The sequence below is a fragment of the Nycticebus coucang genome, chromosome 14, assembly GCF_027406575.1.
Source record: "Nycticebus coucang isolate mNycCou1 chromosome 14, mNycCou1.pri, whole genome shotgun sequence".
Taxonomy (NCBI): domain Eukaryota; kingdom Metazoa; phylum Chordata; class Mammalia; order Primates; family Lorisidae; genus Nycticebus; species Nycticebus coucang.
This window is the reverse complement of record NC_069793.1, coordinates 65,678,508-65,701,479: the sequence shown is the minus strand read 5'-3', so window position 1 is coordinate 65,701,479 and position 22,972 is coordinate 65,678,508. Positions and strand designations below refer to the sequence as shown.

The 22,972-nt window shown below is 47.6% G+C and overlaps 1 protein-coding gene and 1 pseudogene across 9 annotated transcripts in view; both read left to right on the top strand.

The window, feature by feature from the left end:
• The window catches only part of ARAP1 (ArfGAP with RhoGAP domain, ankyrin repeat and PH domain 1), a 68,460-nt gene that overhangs the window by 14,019 nt on the left and 31,469 nt on the right, over positions 1-22,972 (top strand). For 3 of the 8 annotated variants that reach the window (XM_053560426.1, XM_053560427.1, XM_053560422.1), the window contains exons 2-3: positions 5,455-5,548; positions 14,259-14,840. In XM_053560426.1, the coding sequence (XP_053416401.1) occupies positions 14,302-14,840 (539 nt within the window). In that variant the 5' untranslated portion in view covers positions 5,455-5,548; positions 14,259-14,301. Of the gene's footprint in view, positions 1-621; positions 902-5,454; positions 5,549-14,258; positions 14,841-19,407; positions 19,798-22,972 lie in introns of those variants that run through there. The other 5 variants (XM_053560430.1, XM_053560428.1, XM_053560424.1 and 2 more) reach the window with 4 other exon arrangements.
• On the top strand, positions 10,344-13,022 carry LOC128564707 (peptidyl-prolyl cis-trans isomerase G-like; annotated as a pseudogene). The gene is made up of 3 exons (XR_008374142.1): positions 10,344-10,388; positions 10,714-12,818; positions 12,914-13,022. The product of XR_008374142.1 is annotated as a peptidyl-prolyl cis-trans isomerase G-like (transcript).

Genomic DNA, 22,972 nt, shown 5'->3' with positions numbered 1-22,972 from the left:
TGGACTGGGAGAGGGGCTGGGGTATCAGGCATTGTGGGGCTCTGAGGTCATTGTGTACAGTTGAATTGGTGGTAGGAAGCTGTGTGTGGTGGGGAGCTCTGTATGGCTATTGGGTGGGGTGGGAGATACGTGTGGCTCTTTGGGTAATGTGAGGTGTGAGTCTGTGGTACCTGTGGGGTGTGGCTTGCCGACCTAGGTCTGGCCAAAGCAGGCTGTATGTGTTCTTGGTTCCTCTGTTGGGAGCTCTGAGGCTTTTCCTGAGGTCTGGACACTGGAGTCCCTGCCCAGCCTGCTGGTGCTGGGACACCTAGGGCTTGAGGCAGTGGTTGGGCTATGCAGGGGGTGGGGGTAGACAAACTGAGGCCCAAGGTCTGGACATCTGGGTCTGCTTTCCTCCCTTCCTGCTCTCTGCAGGCCTGGGTCTTTTCTTCTACTCAAAGCAGAGCTGTGTACAAAAGGGACGCTGAGGATGCAATCAGGAGAGTTGGCCTGGCCAAGAGGACCCCAGAGCTGGGTGTAAAAGGCATTAGGACCTTTAAGGCTGCTTGACCCAGGGCTGACTCAACTCATGCAAATCAGAATGCAAAGGAGACTGGGAAGCCTCATGAGAAGGCCACACCCACATAAGTCAGCAGGCTCTGCAGGTGACCAGGCCAGTCACCAAACCTCTCCAAATAACTTTTGTTCCTACCGCACTGACATCTGTCTCCAGATTTGCTAAATCCATTCCTGTCCCTGGGCCTTTCACACTCAGTCCCCTTTGCCCGGAATGGCTTCCTTCCGTTCTCCTACTTACTTCCAAGGCCCAGGTCAGGAGTCCCCTCTGGAAGCCTCCCGGACTCTACTGGACAGAGGCCGTCACATCCTCTGAAGGCCCTGTAGACTCCAACAAGTGACCTGGGTAAGTTTCCACCTTTCACAGCCTCCCTGAAAGGGAGTAAGAATCCCAGGTGATGAGATATAGGTAGAAATCAAGCAGAGGCTGGGCACATGGTGGCCAAACATTGGGCACTTAGGACATGAAGGAAGCTGGAGCATGCTTGTCTTTGGCTACGGCTCTGGTCATCTTTTTTTTGATAGTTTCACTTTGTTTCCCAGGCTAGAACCATGGCCTCAGCCTAGCTCACAGCAACTTCAGACTCCTGGGCTCAAGTAATCCTCTTACCTCAGCCTCCTGGGAATATAGGTGCCTGCCACCATGCCCAGCCAATTTTTCTATTTTTGGTAGATTCAGGGTCTTGCTTTGCTCAGCCTGGTCTCAAGCTTCTGACCTCAAGCAATCCTCCTGCTTTGGCCTCCCAGAGTGCTAGGATTGCAGGTATGAGCCACTGTGCTGGGCCTGGGTCATCTTCTTGTTGGGCTGGTGGAACTGGTGTCACCAGTCAGTAGTGGGTAAGGATGTCACAAGAGAGTTGCTGGGCTGGGGCAGAGAAGGGGTGATTGATTTAAACTCTGCCCTTGGGGTTGAAATAGTAGTTAGAGACAAAATGGCAAAACCTTTGGCTCTAGCAAAAGGACTGGACTCAAGCCAGACCTGAACAAGGACTGGCTGGTGAGGATTAGAGATTCCAGATGACTCTTACCTCTGGACTGGGACTGAATTCCTTTGTGAGCCCTCCCTGGTCATAGGCTGCACTGTGGAGGGAGTACACAAGAAGGGGTACAGACTCTTAGGGTACCTCAGGCTACATTGAGAATTAGGGAGAAGTAGACTCCCACAAATGAAGCAACCAGAGAGTGAGCAGAAGCAGTGCTGAGCTGCATGGCTCAGTCTAGGAGCCTGAGGGGCAGTCAGGGAGGACTTTCTGGAGGAGGCAGCGTGGAGTCAGTACCTGAGAGTTGGGAGAGTATGGTTTATTCACTTGTCAGTAGATAATTTCTAGAGCTCCCCATTTGCCAGGCTGATGCCTAGTATAAAAAGTGACGCAGAGGAAGTTGTAGACGGGGCCAGCCCAGCTTGACTGGGGGTTTGGAGTATGTCATTGGCAACTTAGGCAAGTCACTTCCTCCCTGTGGGTGTTCATTTCCTCATCTATAAACTCCAGGGCTTGACCAAGTAGAATGATGGGCTGAGGGGCACTTGAGGGGACTGGGAACTATGGAAAGGTTTTCAGCAGGGGTGGGCCCATGGTTGGCAAGCAGAGATGCTGGACAGAGATGGGAGAACTGGACGCAGTATAGGGTGGTGGGGTGTCTAAGCCTGTCTTGGCCCTTGGGGTGGAGAGGAGGGGAACCCCTCAACTCCTTGCTGTGCTGTTGCAATAGGATGACATTCCCCTCCACTGGGTCCCTTCCTCCCTGAGGGTGAGAACTCTGATGTGTCAGGAGACAAGGGGCTTAACCCTCTAAACCAGGACTGGGATTAGGGAAAGCAAGTGAGGCACTCAACTCTGGTGCAGAATTTTGGGGGAGGGGGGCTGCCAAAAAGCTCAGTAATCAAGGTATATAATATTTTAATGTCACTTAAAAAAATCAATGCAGAAAACTATGATGAACAAAATATAAAACATCAAAATTTTGAATAGAGAAAAGACCAGTATTTCCAGTTCTTTCTTTGCTTCAGGCTGTAGTATGGCTTAGCAAGGCACTGCCCTGAACTTCTTTTTCTGGGAGCTGCCTCCTCTGGCAAGCCTTCCCTGACCCCAGCCTGCTGAGGGCCCCCTGGGCTGTTTTCACTGGCTCGTGGTATCTGATCCCTTCCAGTCTGAGGTTCCTGGAGGGCCTGTCCAGGTCTAAGGGCTGGTTCATCCTTTCAGCACCTTCCTAGCACTGGGCTGTCCCAAAGGGATGTCAGCGCTGAGTCCCCTTGTCTCTTACGTTGGCTAGACACTGTTAGTTCTGGAGTAGGAACTTGAGAGAGGCCCAGTAGGGGCCTACTTCTCCGGGAAATCAGAGGTTTCCTGTTTCCCACACCTCAACATTCCAGTAGGGTGGTTGGGACCACAACGAATCTGTGTTTAAACCCTGAGTGTGGTGCCTGGCTGATAGCAGGGGCTCAGTTCATGTTTTGAGGGACAGTTAACAGTGGTTAAGAGTTGAGTGCTGCGCTGTCCTGTAGGAATAGAGCACAAGCCCCACTGCAATGTAAACTCTCCAGTAGTCACATTAAAAACAAACAGGTGAAATTAATTTTAGTAATATATTTTATTCAAATATCTACAATACTACCATGTTGTATAATCAATAGGAAAAATTATTGAGACATTTGCATTTTTTTTTCAAATTTCAGATTAATATGAGGGTACAATGTTTAGCTTAAACGTTTTCAATTCTAAGGTAAAGTTCAAGTTGTAGTTGAGTCCTTCACCTGGGGTGCATGCCGAATTGCATTCTTCTTTTGTATTAAGTCTTCAAAATCCATTGTGCTCAGAATTCAGGACACCTCATTTTGGGGTCCACATCTCATGTTCAGCAGTCCTATGTGGCTTCTGCTGGCTGCTGTATGGAGAACTCAGGGCTAGATTCTACTGAAATGCCTCTTCCAAGCTGTGTGACTTTTTTTTGTTGTTGTTTGAGACAGTCTCACTATTTTGCCCTTGGTAGAGTGCTGTGGCATCACAGTTCACAGCAACCTCAAGCTCTTGGGCTTAGGTGATTCTCTTGCTCAGCCTCCTGAGTAGCTGGGACTACAGGTGCCCGCCACAACACCCAGCTATTTTTTGGTTGCAGTTGTCGTTGTTTAGCAGGCCCAGGCCAGGCTTAAACCCACCACCTCCGTATACGTGGCCGGCGCCCTACTCACTGAGCTACGGGCGCTGAGCTGAAGCTGTGTGACTTTTTAACCACTTTGTGTCTCAGTTTCTTCACCTTAAAATGGGGATAACAGGCTTGGCACCTGTAGCTTAGCTGCTAGGGTGCTAGCCACATACGCCACGGCTGGCAGGTTTGAATCCAGCCCAGGCCTGCCAAACAACAATGACAACTACAACCAAAAAATAGCTGGGCGTTGTGGTGGGTGCCTGTAGTCCCAGCTACTTGAGAGACTGAGGCAAGAGAATTGCTTAAGCCCAAGAGTTTGAGGTTGCTGTGAGCTGTGTGGCTACAGCACTCTACCTAAAGCCATAGCTTGAGACTCTGTAGTAATAATAATAATAATAGTAATAATAATAATGAAAATAGGGATAACAGTCACATAGACCTGGCTTGGCGCCTGTAGCTCAGCAACTAGGGCGCCAGGCACATACACCACAGCTGGAGAGCTGTGATGCCACACACTCTACCAGGCAACATAATGAAACTCTGTTTCAAAAAAAAAAAAAAAAAAAAACAGTCACAGGGACCTGATAGGGCAGGGCTGCTGTGGGGCTTAAATGAGTTAATGCATGTATAAAGTGCTTAGGTACCTGGCCTATAGCAAGCACTATTGATGTGGCCTCCCCTTATTTTAAATTGTCATTTGAGTGGCACTGCCATTTTTGCCAATATTTTCACTCAAAGTACTCACTAGGTACTTAAAGTTTGTTCTTAAAATCCTAATTTTTAAAACATATATGTGTTTTAACACTATCCTAAGCAATGATAATTGTAGAATCTACTTAAGATAAATATGTAACTAATAAAACATGAAATGTGTCTCTCTCACCTTTTCTCTCCTTCATGAGAGGGACCCACATCCAGCTCTATTTGGAAGTACCCTAAATTTTCTATTTGTTCTTCCTAAAGAAAATCTCTGTGTTACCCTGAAAAAAAACAAACAAACAAACAAACATAAAATGGTTATGAATAGCCAATGCAGAGCACAGCAGTGGCAGGAGACCTGATTTTGCTCCGGGCCTAGTCCATTCCACACCCTAGCCCCCAGCTCACAGAGCCCTGGCTATCTGTGCAGAGCAGCAGGGGATGTCCTGTTCTCTCTCCTTTGCTTGGAGACACCCTCTTTTGGCCCATTCTCCTTAACCTTCCCCACATGTTTAGAGTCCTGGCCCCTGGGGTCTCACACTGGTGACTCAGTCACCCGATCTGTTCCCCCAGCCCTCTCTCTGTTCCCCAGGCTTAGTAGCGAGGGTCCTGTGTCCCTGGGTCCCCCAAGATCTCCACTTCTCTTTACACCTGTGTCAAGGGGACCGCCTTTGTGGTGATGCTGCATCTGCCTCTTTCTCTCACTCTCCCTGGGCAGACCCTGCTGTGGCCTGCTCCTGTGTACCTCCCAGCCACTGCTCCTGGGGAAGGGCCAGAGAGCACAAGTCCTGCCTCCCCCTTACCACCTGGGCAGGACTATGCATCTGCCTGCCTCACCCCACTGGAAGCCTCCCCTAGTCCAGGCTTCAATGCCTGGCTCCCATCGGGTGTGAACCTTTTCCTCTTCCTCCTCTTCCTCTCCCCCCACCTCTTCCTCATCTCTCCCTTCCTTCCTTTTCTTTTCCCCATCCCTCTGCCCCACTCCTCCCTTCTCCTCCTGGAATCCTGGGTGCTCAAAGTGGCCTTGTCTCATGGACTTTCTCCCTTCCCTTACAGCTCCTGGCTCAGGCCAAGATGAGGAACTGTTCAGAGTAGCTGCTGTCTCTGGGACACCTGGGCATCCTGGGCAGCCCAGTTGGTGAGTCAGGAGGTGAGAAGGTTAGGCCTCCACAATGGTTGGGCCTCGGGGGAGCTTGATGGGGCCAACACCCGTTATCCCATTTTCCATTTTAAGAACTGAGGCTGGAAGGCAGAGGGCAAGGCCCCGAGCTTGCTAAGAACCTCCCAGCAGGGATTTGAAGGGAACGGGGAAGGTGCCCAAGGCTGGATTGAGGGGTAGAGGGTATGTGTTTGCTTATTAGATTTCCCTCCTTGCCTGGTGAGTTTTGTTCTCTTTCTCATCTCATTCCCAGGCTCTAGACGTGATTATTACATTCTCTTTTAAATTGTATTTATTTATTTGGAAAATCGTACAAATTAAAAAAGATAGAGAAGTATGTAGTGTCTGCTGTCTTCTGAGCTACCAATTCTCTTCCCCATAGGTAGTTTCTTGTATATCCATCCAGAGTATTCTGTGTATATCTTTGAGTACACATAGTACATGTATGTTTTTTCTTTAACCTAGCTGTTCCCATAACACTGTTCTGTTTTTACATTTAACAATAAATCTTTAATATCATTTTATGTGAACTGTAGAATCTGTTTTTCTAAACAAATTTTCGTTGGGATCGTATTAAAGTTCTAGCTTAACCCTGGGAGAATTGACATCTTTATAACATTGGGAGCCATCATATCTAAAAACATTGAGCATATTTCTGTTTCTTTCTTCCTTTGGGTCCTTTGAATAGCCTTTTAAAAGTATTACTATTTTTTAAATTTACATATTAAAATTTTAGGTAATAGAAAAAGATGTAAAGTAAAAATTTTCCCTTTCTGTGCGAGGTTCAGGTTCAGGGCTGCTTCCAGGATCCAGAAAGGGGCCCAAGCAACATGCTCATGTATTTTTGTGACTTTTTCAAAAGTAAGATATTCTTATTTTATTTTTCTTATAAATGGCATCAATATTGTGTAAGCTTCAGGCCACATCAGCTCTGGATCTGCCTTTGTCCTCTCAGTTTTTTTCCTCAAAAGAGACTGGTAACTGCTGTCCCTGGCCCTGATGTGTCTCTTCGGAGATACTTTATGAATTTGTCAATATGTACACATTGCTCTAATGCTCTTCCCTCTTTGTTTTTTTGAGACAGGGTCTCACTCTGTTGCATTGGCTGCAGTGCAGTGGCGTCATAGCTCACAGCAACCTCAGACTCCTGGTCTCAAGCAGTCTTTTGACCTCAGCCTTCTGAGTAGCTGTGACTATAGGCATGTGCCATCAGGCCTGGCTAATTTTTCTGTTTTTTGTAGAGACAGGGTCTTGCTCATGCTGATCTTGAACTCCTGACTTCAAGCAATTCCCAGCCTCCTTTTTGTGTGAGCCACTGTGCCTGGCCCCCTTGTTTTTGTTTGTTTTTTGTGTTTGTTTTAATTAAAAAAATTTTTTGTAGAGATGGAATCTTGCTATATTGTCCAGGCTGGTCTTGAACTCCTGACCTCAAGCAATCCTGCCTTGGCCTCTCAAAGTACTGGGATTATAGGTGTAAGCCACTAACCTGGCCCTTCCTTTTGTTTCCTTTTTTTTTTTTTTTGAGATAGAGTCTCACTTTTTTGCCCTCAGTAGAGTGTTACGCTGTCACAGCTCATAGCAACCTCAAACTCTTGGGCTGTTCACTTGCCTCAGCCTCCTCAGTAGCTGGGACTACAGGCATCTGCAACAACACCCGGCTATTTGTAGAGAGGGGGGGTCTTGCTCTTGCTCAGGCTGGTCTTGAACCTGTGAGCTCAGGACAATCCACCCGCCTCGGCCTCCCAGAGTGCTAGGATTACAGGCGTGAGTCACTGCGCCCAGCCATTTGTTTTCTTTACATAAAAGGCAGAATGTTACACAAACTGTTCTGGACTTAACTCATTTGATGATATATCTTGGACATCATCCTGTGCCAATATATAAGGAATTTCTTCATTCTTTATGGGTGCTTAGTATTCTATTGAATGACTATACCATAATTTAGTTATCTATTCTCCAGTTGATGGGCATTTTGGTTATTTCCAGTCTTTTGTTATTATACACAGGTGCTGCTGCCAATAACCTATATGCGTCATTTTGGGCGTATGTTAATAAAAGTGCAGGATAAATGGCTACGGTGTCTGAGTCAAACTCCCTTTTGGAGTTTTCATAGAGGGCCAGGGAAGGGAATGCCTCATTCCATTACCAATGTGTATATTTTTAGAGTTTCTTTCTCTTTGATAGTCTAATGAGTGGAAAGTAGTATTTCAGTATATTTTATATTTCTGTTTCATAGCATGGGAGGTTAAGTTCCTTTTCATATGTTTAAGAGTCATTTCTATTTTCCTTTCTGGGAATTTCCCTTTTTGTGTTCTTTGACCGTTTTTTCTGTTAGGTTATTGATCTGTTTCTTATTTTACTGAGTGCTTTTAGGAATATGAACCCTTTGTTTGGAATATGAGTGGCAGATATCCCCTAGTTTATCATTTATCTCTTAGCTTTTCTTTTCTTTTGGATACAATGTGTCATCCTATTGTGTGCAGCAACATTGTTGTAGCTTATTGTAGCCTTGAACTCCTGGCCTCAAGTGATCCTCCTGCCTTGATCTCCCAAAGTGCTGGGATTACAGGCATGAGCCACTGTGCCAATCTTGTTCTCAGCCTTGCTTATGATGCTTTTTTTGAGACAGAGTCTTACTCTCACTCTGGGGAGAATGCTGTGGTGTCATAGCTCACAGCAACCTCAAACTCCTGGGCTCAAGCGGTCCTCTTGCCTCAGTCTCCTGAGTAGCTTGGACTGCAGGTACCTGCCACAACGTTGAGCTAGTTTTTCTAATTTTGGTAGAGACAGGGTCTCCTTTTGCTTAGGCTAATCTTGAGCTCCAAGCTCAAGCAATCCACCGACCTCAGACTCCCAGAGTGCTAGGATTACAGGCATGAGCATCACACCAGGCCCTATGACGCTTTTTATTTTATTTTATTTTATTTATTTATTTATTTTATTTTTTTTTTTGGCCGGGGCTGGGTTTGAACCCGCCACCTCCAGCATATGGGACCGGCACCCTACTCCTTGAGCCACAGGTGCCGCCCCTTATTTTATTTTTTTACCATGCAGGAATGATTGATTTTACCGAGTCGAGTATTTCAGTCTTTTCTGTATATCTCCTGGGTTTTTATCATTTCCAAAAGAATTTTACCTCTCTGAGATGATTTTTAAAAATCTTACCATAGTTTTATTTTTTATACTGAAATCTTTGATTTGTCTGTAATTCAATCTATTGTAAGGTGTGAGGTAGGGGTCCATCCACCTTAGTTAATTTTGCGGTTATCTTAGAGCTGTCCCAACAACTTAACAATCCATCTTTTCCCCACTAGTTTGAGATGCTAAATTTTTTTTTTTTTTTTGAGACAGTGCTATGGCATCAATAGCTCACAGCACCCTGAAATTCCTAGTTCAAGCCATCCTCCTGCCTCAGCCTCCCAAGTAGCTGGGACTAGAGGTGCCTGCTACCACAACACCTAGCTAGTTTTTCTGTTTTTAGTAAAGATGGGCCCAGTCTTCCTCTTGCTCAGGTTGGTCTCAAACTCCTGAGCTCAAGTGATCCTCCCACCTCAGTCTCCCAAAGTGTTAGGATTATAGGTATGAGCCACTGTGCCAGCCTGGGATCTACTTTTATTATACACATAATTCAGATATATATTTGAATCTGCTTTTGAACTTTCTGTTCTATTTAATTGATCTATCTGTTCACATGCTAGTACCATATAATGTTTTAATTATCGTGGCTTTATAGTCTGTTTTAAAATGTAATAAGACTGATACCTACTCTTTATTCTCCCTCCTTCCCCACCCTCTGCTTCCAGAATTTTTCTGGTTCTTCCTGTTTGTTTATTTTTCCTCACAAACTTTCAAATAAGCTTGTCAAAAAATCTTCTGTGTGTGTATTTAAGAGAATTGCATCTTATAGCATAGGTATAAACAACCCCCCCCAAATAAACAACCTAGGATTGTATATATTTATTTATGAATTAACTTAGAATGAGTATCTTTATGATGTCTTCTCTCCAGAACTTACTATGCCATCCTATTTTTCCAAGTCCTCTTTATCCCTCACCAACCCTCCAAATTTTTCTTCATGTGATTTTTTTTTTTTGAGATGGAGTCTCAAGCTGTCGCCCTGGGTAGAGTGCTGGGTATAGCTCACAGCAACCTCCAACTCTTGGACTCAAGTGATCCTCTTGCCTCAGTTTTTCTATTTTTTGTAGAGACAGCATCTTGCTTTTGCTCAGGTGGTCTCGAACTCCTGGGCTCAGGCTATCCACCCAAGTGCTAGGATTATAGGCGTGAGCCACCTTGCCACGCTTCTTCATATGATCTTAATACATTTTCTATGAAGTTTATTCTTAGTAGTTTATATTTCATGATGCTAGTATAAATAGGGCCTTTCATCCTGGTTTCTACCTGGGTATTGCTTATAAATGTTGGTTTATATTAATTTTGAACCCAGAAATCTTACTTAATTCTTTTGATGGTTTTAACAGTCTCTCAGTTGAGCTTCTGGACTTTACAACTCAAAAGTCACATTATTGGCAACTGCTGGGTAGTTTCCTTTCCAATTTGTATACCTCCTATGTATTTTTGTTGTGTAAGATTTTCAAAGCAGGGCCCTTCCTCTGCCAGCCCCCGCCCTCCCCATGCCAGCACACACCTCCCTTCCTGACGCATTTTGCCGCACAAACTAATATGGCAGCAGCGATGGCGGCCTGAACTTTAGGAAGCCTGGTTGATTTTTAATGCTTCAAAATCATAAGACTCAGCACTACTTCAGGATTGCAGTATTGGAGCCATGGGAATAAAGGTTCAGCATCCTCGGTGTTTTTTTGACATTGCCATTAACAGTCAACCTGCTGTTCAAACCCAGCCCTGGCCAAAAACCACAAAAAAAAAAAGTCCTCTATTTATGGGCGGCGCCTGTGGCTCAGTGAGTAGGGCGCTGGCCCCATATGCCGAGAGTGGCGGGTTCAAACCCAGCCCCGGCCAAACTGCAACCAAAAAATAGCTGGGCGTTGTGGCGGGCGCCTGTAGTCCCAGCTGGAGGCTGAGGCAAGAGAATCACGTAAGCCCAAGAGCTGGAGGTTGCTGTGAGCTGTGTGACGCCACGGCACTCTACCGAGGGCAGTAAAGTGAGACTCTGTCTCTACAAAAAAAACAAAAACAAAAACAATCAACCTGCTGGAAGAGTTGTCTTTGAATTGTTTTCGGACATGTGCCCTAAAACATGTGAGAACTTTCATTGTCTTTGTACAGATGTAAAGGGGACAGGGAAATCAACACAGAAGCCATTACATTATGAGAGTTGTCTGTTTCACAGAGTTGTCAAGGGTTTTATGGTTCAAGGTGGTGACTTCAGTGAAGGAAATGGACGAGGAGGGGAATCTATTTATGGAGGATTTTTTGAAGATGAGAGTTTTGCTGTTAAACACAACAAAGAATTTCTCTTACCAATGGCCAACAGAGGGAAGGATACAAATGGCTCACAGTTCTTCATAACCACAAAACCAACTCCTCATTTAGATGGGCGTCATGTTGTCTTTGGGCAAGTGATCTCTGGTCAAGAAGTTGTAAGAGAGATAGAAAACCAGAAAACAGATGCAGCTAGCAAACCATTTGCTGAGGTACGGATACTCAGTTATGGATAGCTAATTCCCAAATCCAAAGTTAAGAAAGAAGAAAGGAAAAGGCATACGTCATCATCTTCCTCATCTTCATCCAGTGACTCAGATAGATCAAGCGATTCTCAGACTTCTTCTGATTCTTCAGATTCTGAAAGTGCTTCTGAAGAGAAATAAAAAGAAAAAAGAAACATAGGAAAAATTCCCAAAAACACAAGAAAGAAGAGGCAAAAGAAAAGCAAGAAGAGTGCATCAAGTGAAAGTGAGGCTGAAAATCTGGAAGCACAACCCCAGTCTACTGTCCATCCAGAAGAAATACTCCCATACCTGAAAATAGGTTCCTAATGAGAAAAAGTCCTCCAAAAGCTGACGAAAAGGAAAGGAAAAACAGAGAACGAGAGAGAGAAAGAGAGTGGTATGTGAATTAATCCACCTAACTCCCAGCCAGCTTCCTACCAGGGACAACTTTTCGTAACAAGATCTGGCAGAAAAATTAGAGGACGAGGACCAAGGTGTTATCGAACCCCTTCCAGGTCCAGATCAAGGGATCATTTCAGATGTAGTGAGACTCCTCCACATTGGAAGCAAGAGATACAGAGAGCTCAAAGAATGAGGGTATCAAGTGGTGAAAGACGGATCAAAGGGGATAAGAGTGAGTTGAATGAAATAAAAGAAAATCAAAGAAGCCCAGTTAGAGTAAAAGAGAGAAAAATAACTGATCACAGGCATGTGTCTGAGAGTCCAAACAGAAAAAGTGAAAAGGAAAAGAAATTTAAAGACCATAAATCTAACGGCAAAGAGAGAGACATCAGAAGAAATTCAGAAAAAGATGATAAATATAATAAGAACAAAGTGAAGAAAAGGGTGAAATCTAAAAGTAGGAGTAAGAGCAAAGAGAAATCAAAAAGTAGGGAAAGAAATTCCAAACATAATAGACATGAAGGAAAGAGGATGAGATCAAGGAGTAAAGAAAGGGATCATGAGAATGTTAAAGAAAAAGAAAAACAGTCTGATTCTAAAGGAAAAGATCAGGAAAGGAGTAGAAGTAAAGAAAAGTCTTAACAGTTAGAATCAAAAAGTAACGAGCACGATTACAGTAAAGGTAAGAAAAGGATACACGTGCACAGTGCAGGAGTGGAGAATGTGACGTAACTAAAGGTAAACACAGTTACAAGGGTAGAACCAGGGACAGGAGCAGAAGAGTGCAATCTGGAAGCCGGGCCAGAGATCGCAGCAGGAGCAAGGAGCACCACGGACACAGAGAAGAGAAGAGGAGAAGAGGACGGTCACGCAGCCGAGAGAAGAGCAACACTGAGGGAAGAAGTAAAGAGAGGAGGAGGAGGAGAGATTCACGGAGCTCAGAGAGAGAAGAAAGCCAAAGCAGAAACAAAGAAAAGTACAGAAACCAAGTGTTCTTACAGAAAAGAAAATTCTGAGGGTGAGAAAAGAATGTACTCTAAAATTTGTGATCATATTGGCTCAAGTAATAGCAGGGGGAAAAAGGCTGACAGGGATCAAAGTCCATTCTCAAAAATAAAACAAAGCCGTCAGGACAATGAATTAAAGTTCTCCACATTAAAAAATAAGGAGGATGAGAAGACCAGATCCTCAGTGGAAAAAGAATACCAAAAATCAAAGGGTCAAGAAAAATACGTGATAAAGGGCGGTGCCTGTGGCTCAAGGAATAGGGCACCAGTCCTATATGCTGGAGGTGGCGGGTTCAAACCCAGCCCCGGCCAAAAACCACAAAAAAAAAAAAAAGTGATAAAAATAAAAAATTTGATCATGAATCAAGCCCCGGAACAGATGAAGACAAAAGTGGATGAGTGAATTGGGTAAACTTATTTCCATTCTGTCTAAAATTTTAAGTTTTAGAGACTTGCTGATGAATCTCATTTATGTTATTTTCCCTTTGTTTTGGGGTTGTGTTTGTCTTTTTTTTTTTAATGTGGATTTCATTGAGTTGACCTTTTGATAATCTGCCATCTGGATAATTTGTACTGCTAAAGTTTTAATAAAATTGAAATGAGGTAAACAAAAACAAAACAATTTTCAGAACAATGTGAATCATAGTGAAATAGATAGTTTTGTTTCATTTCTGATTTTAATGGAAATTTTTCTATTATTTTACCATTAAGCAAGGTGTTAGTTTTCTTGTTTAAGGAAGTAGCCATCTATTTCTTCTATTTTATTAAGATTTTTGTTTGTGTCAGCAAGCCAGATATTAGGTTTTATCATATGCCTCTTTAGTATCCATGAAGATGACCAGGCGACTTTCCCCTTTGATCTGTTAATCACCTTCTCCAATGGTCACTTTCTCTTCACATCATCTCTTGACTCCTACCAGGCAGGAGCTCTTGAGTCTAGGGAAGGAAGCTGAGATCTCACTGCCCAGTACAAGGCTCTTTTGAAAGAATGAATGAATGGCCTTTCCCTGCCTTGGTCATAGGAGGGGTTGCCCACTTCCAAGGTCAGGACCCCAGAGGCTATGTGATGCTGGCTTCACTCACCTTCTGGAGTATTTTACTGCTCCAGGGGCATGGAGATGGGGTGAAGTGAGGTGAGGTTCCTATACTGGGCATGCAGAGGGACCAGTAATGGTAAACTTTGGTCCTACTCATACTCGTTAAGCCTCTGGTCCTAGGCCTCAGCTGGAAACTGGTGCTTCAGAGGAAACTGGGTCCTGGCCTGGGTCTTGCAGAGGGCAGTGGGGAAGAGGGTGTGCCAGACACAGCACTAATCCTGCTTCTGGCCAGTCTCACAGCGGTAGTTGAGGCTGGATAGGGTAGTGTGGTATGTTACCAACCCTGGGGCTTATGGCAGATTTCCTAGAAAAGGAAACATGAACTGGATGGTAGGAGGCCACAGAGGCAGTGCAGGGTGTGGGGGTGTGTGTGCAGTTTCAGGCAGCCTGTATGTTCAGAGACCTGGCAGTACCTGCCTTGCCTGGCACGTGGAGACAGGGGAAGAAGCTTAAGGACAGAACTTGAACCCATGCATGAGAGAGCTAAGAAGGATGCTGATGTGGTGATCAGGGGACGACTTCTGGGCAGCCATGCCTCTGACCTGTGCCTATCTGTTTATTTCAGGTCTGGACAGGGCCCTGCCAGTTGGCCTCTGCTGGCAGGAACCATGGCAGAAGCCAGGGATGCTGCACTGTCAGTGGCTGAGTGGCTGCGGGCTCTGCACTTGGAGCAGTACACTGGGCTCTTCGAGCAGCATGGACTGGTGTGGGCCACTGAGTGCCAGGGCCTCAGTGATACTCGCCTGATGGACATGGGCATGCTTCTCCCTGGCCACCGCCGCCGCATCCTGGCTGGACTGCTCCGGGCTCACACTCCTCCAGTTCCTGCACCCCGCCCTGCCCCACGGCCTGTGCCCATGAAACGCCATGTCTTCCGCTCTCTGCCTGTGCCCTCCACTCTACCTGAGCCCGTGCCTGCTGCTGGAGAGGATGAAGGGCTGCTCACTGCCCCACCCATCCCGCCCCGGAGGAGCTGCCTTCCGCCTACCTGCTTCACTGCCCCGTCCACAGCTGCCCCATCTACAGTGGCCCCAACCACAGCTGCTTCAGACCCTGTGCTCCCCCCGCTGCCCGCCAAGCGGCATTTGGCAGAGCCCAATGTTCCACCCGTGCCCCCCCGCACCATGCCCCCCCACCTGCTGGTGACGTGAGTAGATGCCACCAGGGTGGGAGGCACATGGCAGAGGATGCCAGCGCGTGTGTAGAGAGTTTGCGGACTTGGGTGCTGGGGTAAAAAAGGTGCTTTGGTGGAAAGAGTAATGTGTGCATAGCTCAGAGGAGGGAAGCACTGTCTGGGCCCTCTCCGTGGTATGCCTAGACTGTTGGGATGGTGCAGGTGAGGCCTGGCCAGACTGGGGAGCTGGGTAGGTTTTAAAAAAAGTAACTGAAGTGCAGTAAGGATGACTGGCTGCTGGTTGAGGTTGATGGGGGAGGGGGTGGGGCACAGGGCCAGGTGAGGCCCCACTCAGGCTATGCTAACAAGCCTGGTGGTGGAGTAGGTAGATCAGAGCCAGGTGTGGGCCCTAGAAAGGACGGATTGGGACTGCCTGGTAGGGGGGCACTACAGCCTTGGCCTCCAGGTTTCTGTTTCATATGGCTGGGTAGATGAGGGCACTATCACTGATCTAGGGACCCAGGGACAGGAGTGGGTTTGGGAGGAAGTCTGAAGCTTTGGGACCTGGCAAGTGTGAGATAACTGAGATTGGGGTACATGCTGGTATCAGGAGGCAACATGAGGAAGGAACGGAATGCCTAGGACGGTGGCTTATAGGGTTGGGCATGGGAATTGCCCCATTTTTGGTGCTTGTGCTACCTCACATCCTGTCCCCATCCCACTGCCACATGTCACCTAATCCCAGGATACTTCTCATGGCTCATCCTACTCACCCCCCTCCTTCCTTAGACCTGTTTTCTCCCCTCTGTGGCTCCGGGTACCCCTTATTTTCTTGAGTTGCTTCCTAGTTTTGTGGCTATTCCATTTTAATCTCCTTCACATGTGCCCTCCCTTCCTGCCATTTCCAGGGGGGTGGGATGGCACAGGCAGGAGGGAGCACCCCCAGACAGAGCAAGATGTGTGTTCAGGGATTTATTAGAGTACTTGGGCCAAGTCACACTAATCTGGGAAGGCTTTTTGGAGGAGGAAGGGATATAGGGAGAAGTCTTCTGGTCCTTGTTACTGCGGGGCTCTTTGCTTAAATGAGCTTCTTGATCCCTACAGCAAGCCTCTGGGAGATTTGTGTCTTGGTTTTAAGCATAGAAGCTAAGGCTGAGAGCCGGGAGTCGGCACTGGCTCGATTGATGCCAAGTCTATACTTGGTGGGGCGAGAGGGCCGTGTGGACAATCTGGGAAGTTCTTTCTATCCAGGGAGGAATGTTAAGTTAGGGAGCCCTGAAGGCCTAGCCAGGGCTGTGGTATTTTGAGGTTTGGTGGAAGCACAAAAAGGGTCCATGGCCTTCCTGGGTTCACACAACTGGAAACGGGTAACTAGGGTGCCTAGCTGGAAGCTGTTTTGCGTTTCTTGGTGCCGTCATGCCCTCTAGTGGCCACAAGGCATGTTTCCTTTCTACCAGGTCATTTGGATGGGGAGAGACTGTCTCTGGGGGTTAGGAGTGGGTGAACAGGGGAGGAGCTTTCCTAGGGAGCTCACATAGGTTAAGGGGGCCAAACCCCCTGTGGGGAAGGGAGGCTTGGATTCCTGTTTAGGAGGCAGGGCAGCTGAGTCTGGCCTGGCTAGCTGTATGACTGGTGACGAGTTGCCCCTTTGGTTCCCTTCGTGGTCTCCCATAGCCTTCTATGGTGTTCTTGGAGTTGATACCCAAGTTCATATGGGTATGGTGAGAGTTCTGTCCACACTCTTGGGCCCTGGGGGGCACCAGCTCCTACTCTTACAGCCTCGGTCTGAACGTACTTACTTAGCCTGTTTCTGGGGAGGTCAGCCCCCATGGTCAGGAGTCTAGTCCCTTATAGGTAGAGGACCCACAATATATTCTTTGCTGAGAGAATTGGTAGAAAATTATTCCCTGCAACATGGGACTATTCTTTGGGGGAGAATGGGGGTGAGGGCTAAGTTGCAAGCCTGACTTCCCTTGTCCAAAGTCTGTGACATTAGGAGTCATGGCCATCTTCAGTCCTTGGCTCATAGGGTGCACAAAGTCTTCATAGCCTTGCAGTAGAAAAACTCACAGTAGGGGCATGGTGGCTCACTCCTGTAATCCTAGCACTCTGAGAGGCCGAGGCAGATAGATTGCTTGAGCTTAGGAGTTTGAGACCAATTTGAGCAAGAGTGAGTCTCTAAAAAAATAGCTGGGCATTGCGGCAGGCACTTATAGTCCTAGGTACCTGGGAGACTGAGGCAAGAGGATCACTTGAGCCTAAGAGTTTGAGGTTGCTGTGAGCTTTGATGCCATGGCACTCTATGGAGTGAGTCTCAAGTGTGACTCTGCTTAAAAAAAGAAAAAAGCCTCACAGCAGATGGGTAGTGATCAAGGTGGGAACCAACATGGAGCCTGACTGGCCATCCTGTCCCCTCTTGGCCCCTTCCTTTGACTCCCCCAGGCTCCTTGGTGCATGGCATAACACTGCCCCTACCCCGCCTTGCAGGGGTCCTACTCTAGTGTCTCATGACATGGTCTTCCTACCCCAGCTTACAACCTAGGGCCTTTCACATAAGATCATGTGGTGACTAAGGCCTGTCCTCAAGCTGCCAATGGAATTGGGGATTGCTAAGTGTGCATGTGTATACTCTCAGGCTCTTAACTCACTGTGAAGGTGTACCTGGGCCAGTTTGTGTATGTGCACCCAAATGTCTGGGTTTGGCTGGTTGGGTCAGCTGTCAGGGTCATAGTGTGTCTGGGTATTTACAAATTTGCACAGGTTCTGAGGGTGATAATTCGTAATGCTAAGATGTAAAATTTGTAAGGCTTTGTGCAGTTTCAGTGGTGACGTGAAGTAGTGTGTGTGTGTGTGTTTGTGTGTGTGTGTGTTCACTGGGACCTGTATGCACATATACATGTGCTCATAGTGTGTCATATGCTATTGGATAGTGAATTGGTATGTGTTTTATTTCGGACTATCAGGTGTGAGCCAGTGTGTACATATGTGAGTACATGTGCTGCCAAGAGTGTCCACTTGAATGCACTAGAGTGTCAACTCCACTAGGGCCTGGAGTTTTGCTGATTTTGTTTACTACTGAATCCCCAACATCTGGAACAGTGCCAGGTGCCTAATAGGCCTTCAGTGAGTATTTATCATGAGGGAAGTAGATTGTGTTGGTGAGGGTATTGTATATTGCTGGGTGCTGAGCTTGGGCTTCATATAGGCATATATGCATACGACACACTGGTCCGTATGGTTACAGGGTCCTGAGTTCACTACCTCAAATTCTTTTCCCACATCCCACTACCCGACAACAATCTATGTCACTCAAGATGTCTTCGGAGGGAGAGGCCTTCAGAGGAGGCAGGTGGGAAGAACAGGGCTGAGGTAGGATCCTGGGCCACAAAGTTGTCAGCCAATCAGAAAACAAGCAAGGTTAGGGTTCTCTCCTTCTTGCCCAGGGCTCTCAGAACCAGGCTCTAGAACAGCAGTTTGCAACCTGTGGGTCGTGACCCCTTTAGGGGTCGAACAACCCTTTCACAGGGGTCACCTAAGACCATCCTGCATATCAGATATTTACATTACAATTGATAACAGTAGCAAAATTAGTTATGAAGTAACAACGAAAATAATTTTATGGTTGGGGGCAGAATAGGGGTGTTCCCTATTCTGGGGTTGGGGTGTTCCACCACAACATGAGGAACTATATTAAAGGGTCGTGGCATTAGGAAGGTTGAGAACCACTGCTCTAGAAGGACCCCACTTAGAGTCCTCCTAGAGGACTATTACAAGTAGACCCAGGAGAGAGATTTATGGAGAGCTGGAGACCTGGAAAGCCCAAGGGAGAGGGAGAGAGGAGAGAAAGGGAGAAAAGGAAAAGGTGGGGGGTGAGGAAGAAATGGAGAAAGTGAAAGAAAACAGTAATTTCTGTTTTTTTATGTAATTCTACGGTAGAGAACTTGCTGAGGAATCCAGAGATTCTGAGAAACTTGCCCAACCCAACAGAGGGGAAGCCAGGGTTCAGACCCTGCTTCTTGGCCTTGAACCAGGCCTGCCAGCTCTAAGTCTTATGGATGTGAACCTTCTGAACTTGCTTCTCTAAGAGTGGCAGAGAGGTCAGTTCTGATTTGGGGTTCCAGGGCCACTCCACAAATGCCCTCTCAGCTTGCTGAGTCGCAGTTTCTTCCTCTAATACCCTGATGTCTGGTGATACCTGCAGAAAAGAGAGAATTTGCCTTAGGGTGGGGTGGGGGGGCAGCTGCGCAGCTGGAGTCCTACTGCCAGGCTTCCTTCCTGTGTCTTTAACTGCCCTGTGGCTCAGCCAATCCCTAGTCTTTCTGAAGGTTGATCACTTGTTGCTGGGGCAGAACTTGTTCCCTTCAAAGAGCCTCTTTCCCAGACTCTGTGGGCCTCATTGTGGGGGTGGGGAGAAGGAGGGGCCACCTCAAGAGCCAGCCAGCAGCCGCAGGGCTTCTTGGCGTCCTCCCCTTATGACCTCAGCAGGCCCTGTAGGCTGTCCCATCCCAGCTTGTGGGGGAGGGGTGCAGTGGGGGAGGGGGGAGGAGGAAGTGTCAGCCCCATGGGATTCTGGGTGTCTTTTCTCCTTCTCAGTCAGTGTTTTCAGGAAGTGTGTGTTGGCCAGGGCTACAGGGGGCGGAGGAATTGGGGAGCGGGAAGCCACCAGAGACCAGAGCAGACACACACACACTCACTCTCTCTCTCCCTCCCTTTCCAGGACAGATCACAGTTATACACAGAAACACACCCGCACGCAGAGAAGTGATTCACAAACATTCAGGGACGCAAATCACAGGCGCACAGAGCCATACCTGGGCACAGAGCCATACCTGGGCCCAGATGCTTCCAAGAGAACTCAGCCTCAGACACACCCAGGAACAGGGTCAGGTGGGACAGGCATAAAACAAACACTCTTGTGCACACACTGAGTGAGCCCGCCTGGCTGGAGCTGCGAGAATCCTTGGCCCCAGGACCTGGTGGGCGTCTGAGGGTGAGCGAGGGGCTGTGGGGCAGGTGGGAGGGAGGCTCCATCTGAGGACCTGGGAGGGCAGGAGTCTGTCTGTCCGTCTATCACCTCTGGGCCAGACTTTTATGGTGCTCTCCTCCCCCTTCCACTTTGTTCTCAGGATTTTCTGTTTTCTTTCACTTTCTCCATTTCTTCCTCACCCCCCACCTTTTCCTTTTCTCCCTTTCTCTCCTCTCTCCCTCTCCCTTGGGCTTTCCAGGTCTCCAGCTCTCCATAAATCTCTCTCCTGGGTCTACTTGTTTTCTGGGCCTTTCTCAGACTGCACCCCAAGATTTTTGTGACCTTTGTGAGGTCTCTGCCCTTCAGAGACCTGGGGCCGATCCCAGCTCCCTGCATCCTCTGGAGATTCCCTGGGGAGCTTCAGGTTAGCTTATCTCACTGTCAAGATCAAGGGTGCTGTGGTTCCGAAACTCCTACCTCCAGTCTAAGGTGATAGAAGAAGTGCTGAGTCTTCTCAGTTTGCTGAGTCTCAGTTTCCTCCTCTAATACCCTGATGCCTGGTGATACCTGTAGAAAAGAGAGAATATTCCTTAGGGTGAGGAAGTGGGTAGCTGCCCAGCTGGAGTCCTACTGCCAGGCTTCCTTCCTGTATCTTTGACTGCCCTGTGGCTCAGCAGGGCACTGGTTGGCACTTAGTGTGGTTCCTACTCGTCCTCCCCAGGGCTGGCATTCCTTGCAATTGCCGTGATCCCTAATCCTGATGAACTTAGTTACCGCCCCACCCCGACCTGGTGCTCAGGTCACTGGGACAGAGCGGCCTCTCACCAGGTTCTATCTGTGTACCCGCCCTCCCCAGCCCTGCTCTGTGCCCTTGGCTCATCTTTTCAGTAGGGCCCAGTGGATACTTGTACCTGCTCCTCCTGCCACTGGACACTTGGGAGGGGCTCAGTACTTCTGTGAGTTCTGTGGGAGACAAGGCCTCTGCCACCTACTGCCCAGATGGCAAGGCTGGCTGGGTGGTGGCATGCTACTAATGCTCAAAAGGTTGTGTGAGCTTAGAGGAGGGAGCAATTGGGGAGATTTCCTAGAGGAGGTTAGTCCTGAGTGCAATGGAATTGATGACCCTGGGTCATTAAACAAACAAAAAACCAGCAACAGAATGTCGGGCAGGGTGGTTGCTTAGCAAGTGTTAGCTGTTTTCCCAGGGAGAAGTGCTGAGAGCTGAAGTCTTGGTTGTGAAGATGGGCTCCAAATTTAGTTGGACACTACTATATGGAGAGGTGTGGGAGCTGCTGAACATCTCCAGTGACCAGGCTGCAAGGATGGTGGTTATTCATTCATTCAGTATACTCACCAAGGCCTCCTCTCTGCTGGGTACTGCTGGTAGCATGGCGAGGATTGCCCCCAGGGTGTGTGCAGATGCTGAAGTATAGACTGTGGACATCCCATTCTAGCAAGTGAGACCCCAGGAAGAGATGTCTACAAGGTCTGACAATTAAGTTTAAGGGCCTATGTCTGACTAGGCCCTGGCGGCAGTGCATAGCTTCCCAAGGGGAGTGCTTGGATGGCGACCATAGTGATAGTCAGCAATGAGGTATGTATCACTTTTTCAAGGATGAGTTCATGAATTTGTCAGACTTCATACAATGACAGCTTTGGTGGTCATTCCAGAAAGAGTTCCAAAATTGCTTTGAAGGGTGGACTAGAGCACTGGCATCGGTGTATAACCCCCCAAGGAGGAGTACTTTGAAGGTGACCATAGTGATATTCAGCAATTAGGTATATAGCACTTTTTCTGGGATGAGTACACAAACTTACTTCCTAGACCACATATGCTGGGGCCTGGGCACAAGTGAACAAAACACAGCCAAAAGAATGCTGAAGGTGCTGACATTTAGGTCACATGATGGATGAAGAAGGGCAGAAGCAGCAGCAGAGGAAGCAAGAGGCGTAGTGCCATGGCCTGGGCCCCTGAGGAGGCCAGGGCATGAATGAGGAAGTGGGTGGCCAGGACAGTTTTCCCCTGTGGAAAGGGAACATCACATTAGGAGACAGATGCTCAGGGGGAAGGTCCTGACTCTAGGCTGCGTTATAGGCTCAGGTCCTGGGTCCTTTGTGGTCAGTTTGTGTGAAGCAGACATTGGCTGATATGGCCGTATTGAGCAATTAGAAGTGCGGCGGCTGGGTGATCCCCCAGATCAGCCGAAGTTGTGAGAGGAACCCCGCAGTAGAGGGGAGGGTATATGATTTGGGCCTTCTGAAGGAGTAGCAGTTGGCCAGGCAGGGAAGGGTATTCCAGGTAGAAGGAAGAGCGTGTGTATGCAGAGGCCTGGAAGTACACATTTATAGTCTGCAGCACAGTCAAGGGGGGCGGGGTACGAGTGGGGGATGAGTCCAAAGTCAGCCTGCTTTATTCAGGCTGCTCCACTCAGCAGCCTGCCTTCCTTCAAGGTGAGAACTGGTTTGTTTGGCCAGAGATTGGTATGGACAGAAAGATATTAAGAGAGAGCCGGGGGGAAGAGGAGGAGGAGGTTATGAAGCAGGTTCTTGGCCCAATCTCCTCCTCCTCTTCTTCTTCCTCCTTCTCTTCCTCTTCCTCTGAGTGATTGGAAGTGTGGAAGCTGGGGGAGCCCCAAAGAAGCCCCAAATCAGACTGAGATGTGAGGGTTGGTCTGCCGGACGGGGGAGGGTATATGATTTAGCGCTTTTGAAGGAGGAGGAGATGAGGTTGCTGTTATGAAGCAGGTTCTTAGCCCCACTTGTGGGGCCTGAGCCTCCTTCAGCCACAGCCATGGGGAGGAAGTTGTGCTGGTCACATGTGGGAGTAGCTGTCCTTTATTGAATTATCAGTAAGCCTGGAGACAGAGAGGAAGCTGGGGCTCAGAGATGAAGTGACCTGCTCGAGGTCACAGACTGTTGAGCACTTGAGCTAGATTCAAACCCAAGTCTGCCTGGCTTACAGCCCTGTCTCTTAATTGCAGTGACTACACATCTCATTTTGCTTGGGATAGGGCCTTTTTATGCCTGTTGCCCCAACACAGGTATCGATAATGCCTCTTTCCACTCTGAAAAGTGTTTCCAGTTTATATGACTAATTATATGATCTCCCTACTCTTACCCATTCTAGCTTGGGACCCTCACATGTTCCATATCCTCCAGGTGTATGCTACGTGTATATTTTCCCTAGTCCGATAAAACA